This window comes from Gaeumannomyces tritici (assembly GCF_000145635.1).
Source record: "Gaeumannomyces tritici R3-111a-1 unplaced genomic scaffold supercont2.2, whole genome shotgun sequence".
NCBI lineage: Eukaryota > Fungi > Ascomycota > Sordariomycetes > Magnaporthales > Magnaporthaceae > Gaeumannomyces > Gaeumannomyces tritici.
This window is the reverse complement of record NW_008804546.1, coordinates 932,018-939,676: the sequence shown is the minus strand read 5'-3', so window position 1 is coordinate 939,676 and position 7,659 is coordinate 932,018. Positions and strand designations below refer to the sequence as shown.

Sequence of the window (7,659 nt, the reverse complement as noted above, 5' to 3'; positions counted from 1 at the left end):
TTTTTTTTGTGTCAGCGAGCAGCTCTCGTATTTTTTTTTATCCCCGCTTTCTCTCTCTCTCTCCATTACAGGGTAACTCACGTTGGTAACACGAAGGGTCGCGAGGTCGTCCCTCTCGCCGTACTTGCCGCCGGCGCCGCCCATCTTCTCGCCCTCCTTGCCGCCATTGCGCAGGGCGGGCGGCACGTAGGAGCCCTTCTTACCGGCCCCCGCGCCGCCCGCGCCACCGCCGCCGCCGCCGCCTCCCATGTCGTCATCGAGCCCCATGTCCCCACCCGGGCCTCCCGGCCCACCGGCGCCGGCCTCGCCGACGGGGGCCATGGTGTCCTTGTAAGGGCAGCGGGCCGTAAAGTGCTCGCCGTTGCAGATGCGGCACTTGACCTTCTTGTCCTTGAGCTTGTCCTTCATGGCGTTTGCGTTCGGGTCCTTGGACTCGTCCTTGGCCTCCTTGCGCCAGTTGGCCGAGGGCCGGAAGATGATGTTCTCGCCCACCGATGTCGTGTCGGCCGCGGGGCCCACGGTGTCCTTGGCCGAGAGGCCGAACTTGCCCCACGTCTTGCGGTCGGCCACGCGCGGGCTGACGACCTCGCGGTGCGTCGTCAGGCGCACCCGCCTGGTCGTCTTGACCTTTTGGTTCACGTCGTTGTAGCGCCAGCTGATGATGGTCTTGGTGCCGTCCTTGTTGACGATGGTTTGCGGGTCCGGCAGCCGGTCCGTTGCCGGCGCGCCCTCGTCCACGTCGTCGTCGTCGGCCCAAGCCAGAGGCCTGGTGGGTTGGGTGGGAAAGCTGTCAGTTTACTGCCCGCCCGCTTTCCCTCCCTCCCTGCCTCCCGCCAACCGAACGCTGCATCTCTCCATTTCCTTCGCATTTTTCGCTTGGCTCCATCGCATTTCCATGAAGCTCTGGTCGCGGCCGAGCGGACGGCCGGACGGACGGAGGGGTCACCTACTTTGATGGCTTTGCCACGGCTGACGCCATGTTTGTGAGTCTGGTTTTGCTGCCGTCACCGGGGGGAATTTGTGCGGCGAGTGTCGCGGGCCGATCGTCAGGGCCAGGTAAAAGCAAAGCCGCCTCGTCTTTGTATGTTTGGTTCGGTTGGGCGCCTAGTCGTCGTCGGCGCGATGGAATATTTCGCTTACTTGCTCCTCCAAAATCGAGTGAGCGGGGTGGGTTTTTGGGGTCCCACCACGAATTTCGGCATTTTGTTGCAAAACAAGGTGTGGCGTCGAGTCATCTAGAATTGTGGCGAAACCTCCCTGACTAACACGCTCACGACATTGAACACGCAGCAAACAAGCCAAAATGCAATTTGCTGCGTGTAGAAATGCTACCTATGATCCGAAGACCAGGCGTTAGACAGATAGTGGCACGTATTGTCAGGCAAAAGGGCTAGCACAGCAGCTGAGATGCGGTAACGAGATAGATAGTTATTTCCCATAGCAAATGACAGCTAGTGTACAAAGGGCTCTTTCCTAACTCAAGCCGGAAAGAAGCAGCCAGAAAAATCAAAAGAGGAAGAAGCCATGTACGGCATCGTGGCGCATCAAAATCATCCAAGATCCCTAGTCCACCCGCTTTCCAAAAATCTATCGCCAAACCCGTCATCGTCGCCTGGTTTTGTCGCCCTCCCATCAGTCAGAAGCTTGTAGCTCTGCAGCATGTTTCTAACGTAGTCTTCTCAACGCCCGCTGCCGAGTGAAAATCAATAACAAAGGAGAGAAAGTATGTCCAACGTGGGAAGAATGAAGAATACAAACGCATTATGGGGAAAAGGTATACCACCCGCCAGGTAGTGCTCCTAGCACGGTTCCGAGTGTTCGTGCGGAAACAAGAAAAGCCGAAGCATAAAAAAGAGAAAAAGTTGGATGAAATCGAATGAAGACGCGCCGGCATGTTCACGGCACGCATGTGGGTATAAGTGCAAACAAAACCAAGATGAACATCGAGCCACAAAGGTGACAAGAAACAAGTACAGAGGGAGTGGGAATAGTACAAAGGTTGTACAGGGCGGAGGTCATTGCCATCAAAAGATGGCAGTCTATAAAGCTGGAGATAATGGTGTGCCCAAGCAGCTCAGGTCTTTATGGTATGCGCTCGCGTTTGCCTGACAGCCGGGCCGCGGTGCGCGAGAGGGATAGGCGGCAGCGCGCACGTCGGCGGAGGCAGCGGCGGGGGAACGTCTGCCAGCTGCGGCACACTGTGCCTGTTCAGCAGCGCCTTGGTGTCCGATGCGGTCCGCAAGTATTGCGTCGACGTCGACGTCCGGGGCACCGCCACCACGGCCTGTTCCGACCGTGGTTCCCTCGGGGACGACGTGGGCTTGAGTGGCGGCGAGTCCTTGGGCGGAGGATGAGGGGCGGTTCTCCAGTCCACATCGACATCTTGAGAGAAACGAGGATGGGTATTGGGCTCGTGCTGCCGCACAACGCTCACAGGCCTCGACACGCCCAGGCGCTGCGAGGTCCGTGGCTGCGCCCACATGTCCGTGCCTGATACAACACGCGATGCACGCAGCCTCGGCCTGTCCGCCAGCCCGTCTGCTAGCCTGTTCGCCGGCTGATCTGGCGTCTTGGTGGCGAGGGCGACATGTTGCAGTGCCTGCCACTTTCGTGGCTCTGGGGCGGCAACTGCGCGTTGTCGGAGGGCAAAATCGGACGCCCTTTTACGTAGGCCGAGGGTGCTTATGCTTCTTCGTGGGGAGTCGGCATAGGCCAACGGCTGCATGCTGGCGCGTCGACTACTCAGGCTTGTCTTCGCGGGGACCGCTGGCGCGATTCGTGTTTCGGCGGCTTGCTGTCTTCGCCCTTCGGCCACGCCAGGGGAGAGGGGAGATTTTAAATTGTGAACCCGCCCGGCCTCGTCGAGCCGGCTCTCGAGTCCTTGGTAATGGAACCGGGGCGACATGGGCGACGGCTGATCGGCCACGACCGAGAGCGGCCTCGAGAACGCGCCAAGGGACGGGGGAGGTCTCCTGGGGAAAGGTCTAGGGGGCGGGGCCAGTGTCGATTTGGGCGGAGGGGGCGGAGCCTCGTCCGAAGGACCTGGGCTCCTCCTTATCGAGAAGCGTTTGCTGACGGAATGTGGAACACTAAAGTTGGGTGTAGTGAGCGGCCAAGAATCGTTCAAGTGGGTTGCATCGGGCTGGCAGTCGGACACAGTGCGAGGGGCGCTGGAGACGGGCCTGATACTGCTCAAGGGGCCCGGAGAGCGCATCGACATCCTGCGGTCCAGAATAACCTTCACATTTGGCCTCAGCTGCGCATCGGGTACGAGCTTCTCCGAGTGAGGGTTGCACGGACGGTCGTCCAAATGGCTCGAGAAGCTATCACGTGTTGGGGAGCAGGAGGGCGACGACGAGCCCTCGGATGTCATCACGGTCCGTTGACCCGATGAGACATAGGAAAGGCGATGGGATTCATCTCTCAGGAAGTCGAGTTGTTGGCCGTCCTGTGAGGCAAAGCTATTGGTGGTCGACAGGTCGTCGAACGACCGGTCGTGTGCGCCGTTCATCTCGGGCGAGCCGAGCAGTACGTCGAGAGTTGACGGGGTTGCGGGAGTGGCAGGTGTGGTTGATATCATGGCTGGAGCCTCATGAACCCATGTGAGTTGCTCAGGGGCGATTACGCGGGAGAAGCGCTCCGGGTCCCGGACGACCAGAGTTCGCTGGCTGGGCTGCCCCCGCAGCTGGAGCACATTATCGTCAGCCTTGGGCTTGCCAGTCTCTGACAGCTTCTTCTTGCCGCCCAGGTGCTCGATCTCGCGGCGGAGCGTTGCAATCCATTGGTCCATATCGTCCGCGCTCTCAAAAACCATCAGAAAGGCCGAGGCATTTCTCTTCTCGGCCCCACGGAAGGGCAGACGTGAGAGTAGAGACCTGGAGTCGGCAGTCGAGGTCCCGTCTGCCTCCATGGCTGCCGACACCTGCACAACCCAGTGCCGTCCCGGGATGAGATCGCTGGCGAAAGCGGCAGAGTCCTTGCTAAGATGCAGGATCTTTTCAGGGAGTCGGTCGAATGAGCCTTCGCCGGCATACTGCAGCAGATAGCCCGAGGTCACCAAGACGTAGATCTTGGTGGTCCAGTCGGACCTAAACGATGCCATGCTGGACGTGTTGCGCCGGTGCTTCCGCTTTGCTTTGTCACTCGCCAGGTCCGACAAGGCCTCGGCATCGGGCATCGCCGCCGGGGCTTGGCTAGCACGGCCGCCATTCAGACGGAGGATAGTCTCAGCAGAGACGGTACATGCGGGCAGTTCAATTTGTCGGATGGCCTGAGGGTAAGCCTGGAAGAGCGGCGGGGGGTCCCAGGTGGCCAAGGAGCCGCGACCGGGCTTTGGGGCCGGTATGCTGGACCCCTTGGTCTTGGCACCGGCGGGGGCCTTGACCGACCTGGGGGTGGGAGCGGGCGTCGTCGAGCCGGGCGAGCCCGATGGATCCGAAGGCGGGGTTTGTTGTCGTTGCTGCCTCTGTTGCTGCTTCTCCTGGTGGTGTTGGCGGTGGTGGTTAGAGGAGTCGGCTCGGGACCAGTGGCTCATCTCGGCCAGGGAGGCGCGGATGCCGGCGGACCTGGGCAGCGACAGATCCCGCGACGAGGAAGAGGACGAGGTAGTAAGCGGTGGGGAGGTTGCTGTTGTTGCCAGCGATGCGGTGGAGCTGGCGGCGGCAGTGGAGCTCGCCAAGTCGACGGAGCTCTTCTGCCTCCCAAAGATGTTGATGAGGCCGAGCCTCGATTCGCGACGGCGCATTCTGGCCGACTCTGCCCTCAGCGGGACTCGGTTGTCGTGTTCACGGGCAAGGTCGAGATCGGGCGGGCGTTGTCTCCGGGAATGGAGGGAACCGTTTTGAAGAGGGACAAGGGCGGGAGCGGCACAACTGGGTTCAGCCATGTTTTAAGATGCCCGCGGGCGGGCGAGGATGACCTGCTTGGCCCCGGCGCAGCGCCGTCACACCAGGAGCACAAGACGTCCAGCAGGGAAGGGAGCCGTGCAGGGGTGGGTTTGGACCAGGAATTTGGGGCCAGTGGGGGGTGTCAAAAAAAGTATAAGTCCAAAAACGTAGCTTGGGGGCAGCAATGTCCCCATCCGTCGGCCGATTCAGGTGCGATCTTCTGTTCGCAGGGTCTACCTACTGTGAACAGGGCGCGGACTGCCGGGTGGGAGTGGGTGCGAAGCGCTGGGGGAGCTGGGGAGTTGGCTGGGGGAAGCGCGCAAGGATGGTGATGATCTGCTGGTGCTGTGGTTGCGCGCGCAACACGGTACCAAGCCAAACTGGCCGGGACCGAGCTAGACGGTGCCGAGGAGAGAGACAGGACTTGCCGTGGCGGTCCCTTCCGTGATTGGTGCACCAGTGCGGCACGGGCTGGTGTGTGCTCGGTCACAAGATGCAGTGCCGAAGCCCTCACCCTCGGGCGTGTAAACGCCAGCCAGACGGTTGGGGGCGATCAGGGCGATCAGGGCGGCGTGTGCTGTGTGCTGTGTCCGTTTGTGCCTCAAATGTTGTGCCGTCCTGTTGTGCCGCCAATGAGACCAAGGAAAAACGGGAGCGGCAGAGGCGCTGCGCCAGGGCGAGGAGGCGCGAGTAAGAGAAACACACACACCACACCACACCATACCACCTCTTTACATTCCAGGTCGCAGACAGAACCCACTCTACGGTACGGGCGATAGCGTATGATCGAGTTTGTTGGAGGCCGAGGATGAGAGCGCAGCCACGAAGGGGGCCGTCGGCAGGTGGGAGTGGGAGTGGTGCCAGGAATGCTCCGGATTCAGCACTGGCTACACCTAGCACAGGGAGATGGCGTTGCAAAATAAACCAGGCATTTGACTCTGAGCAGATCAGTTAGGAAGCCGAAGGGGCCGAGAAATAAGGCCGAGAAACGCAAAAAAAAAAAAAAAACACGAAACAGTCGCCGGAGGCGCGCGCGAGGGGGGAGAGCAAGGCGGCTGGTGATATAGATTGGGTGTGTGCCTCGGCCGTGCCTGCTTCCCCCTCGTGCTTCTTTCCTTTTGCCCCTCGATTGTTTTTATTTGTCTCGTTTATTTACTCGCTTATTTACTTTTTTCTTTCTTGTTCTCTCTATTCCGCGACCATCAGCTGACGGCTCCTGTAGCGCGACGTGGGCTGGCCGAGGCGCCCAACGGTAGGACCTTGAGGTCGACTCGGCGCCGCTATGTCCTCTTTTCTGCCGTCCACATTTGATCACCATAATAATAATGCGACCAAGCTGCGTGCATGTCCAGTCGACTGCCCAGTCGACTGGGATTCTGGGCCAAACAAACGCAAGCATCAGGTGGGCCTCGGAACATCAGTTTCCCATCTTGGGCCAATCCAGTGCCATCTAGCCCTGCCGACCAGCCCGCGAGGTAACCGAGACAGCACGAAAGCGTGCCGCCCAAAAACCTTGGGCCAATCCAGATGGGAGCATGATGGGGCCATCATCTGGGGGGCGCAGGGGTGCCTGCAGAGTCTGTGCCTTGTGCATTGAAGAATTGCTGCGTAAGTGCTGGGTAAACATGGCGTCTTTGCTTGTGTTTATTTCATTTTTCTTTTAATCTTTTCCCAGTCGTTCGGGCTCATCTTTTGAGTTTTGGGGTTCCATGCAGTTTCCGTAGACGCCAGTGCCTCGCCGAGGTGGATCGAACTGGTGCACATCAAAACACGTTCCAGGTGAGCAAGAGGGTTCCAACCCAGTCTTTGCACGCCTGCGTGCGCGCTGTCGAGAAAAGTCGGGAAAAAAGTTCACTCGGCTGCCGGACCGCGACCCCTGCCGTTCATCACTTGATCCATCATCACAACCCCTGGGCAGCACAGTGACACGCCTTGATCGCTTCAGGGAACCTCCCCTGAGCCCCCTGCCGAGGCTTGGCATGGCATCCACCCCAGTCACAACAGGGTGGTCGCTGAAAACAGTCCGTCATCGCCCTCGCCCTTGCCTGCACAGGGTCGAGAAAGAAGCTGGCAGCTACACAGTAGCACTTTAGCATGTTGGCGATAGGCGCTAGGGCACTCATCGATAAGTCCAGTGGCTTGGGGGAGATTTCTTTGGTGCTTTTAATAGAGAGCGATCAACAGAAAGCACCCGCTAGCGCTTGCCCTCGGAAGAAAATCCCGCCCCTTTTTTTGTCCTGGGGGATTACCAGCAGAGGGTTCCCCATTCCAATGCTCCAGCGCGTCGGGTGGTTGTTTTGCTTTTTGTTTTCTCCTGCTCCGCCGTGACTCGACCCGATTTCGGTTCTTCTTTTGGCAGCAGCATGTCACTGCAGCAGCGTAGCAGATGGGGCCCTGCGAACCACAGACAGCGCCACCAACTCATCAGTACACAGTCATCCGCCACCAGCGACGGGATGGATGGAATTGAGGAGTCAGCCTCGCGTGCATGATCCCTGAGCCAGAGCGGTTGCTACGGCGTGCAGGAATGGCTGGTTGGGCAATCAAAGGAAATCTGAGGAATGGCCACCGCTTTGCGTGCCCTTTCCGGTAATTCGGCGGTCGCCGTCCAAAGCCCATGTGTTCAGCCGTCGAATTGGTGCAGGGGGGCATGCAGGATACAGGATACCCTGGCCCTTCTTTTCTTTCCCCGTCCCTTTACTTTCCAAAAGCTGAGGGCAGTGCCCGATCCTTGGCCGGATTAGGCAATGCAGCACGGCCTGGCAGTCGACAC

General features: G+C 59.6%; 2 protein-coding genes across 2 annotated transcripts; both read right to left on the bottom strand.

The window, feature by feature from the left end:
- Positions 1–79: 79 nt before the first annotated feature.
- Positions 80–1,154, bottom strand: GGTG_02846 (hypothetical protein; the record flags this gene model as incomplete). Its single annotated transcript, XM_009220622.1, has 2 exons — positions 951–1,154; positions 80–766 (listed from the first exon to the last, which is right to left on the bottom strand). Coding segments are annotated over exons 1-2 (716 nt in total), but the record flags the coding sequence as incomplete, so codon positions are not given.
- A 240-nt stretch (positions 1,155–1,394) lies between these two features.
- Positions 1,395–5,904, bottom strand: GGTG_02845 (hypothetical protein). The gene has a single exon (XM_009220621.1). It carries the CDS (start codon positions 4,883–4,885, stop codon positions 2,075–2,077), a length of 2,811 nt encoding a protein of 936 aa, XP_009218885.1. The 5' UTR covers positions 4,886–5,904; the 3' UTR covers positions 1,395–2,074.
- Positions 5,905–7,659: the final 1,755 nt, after the last annotated feature.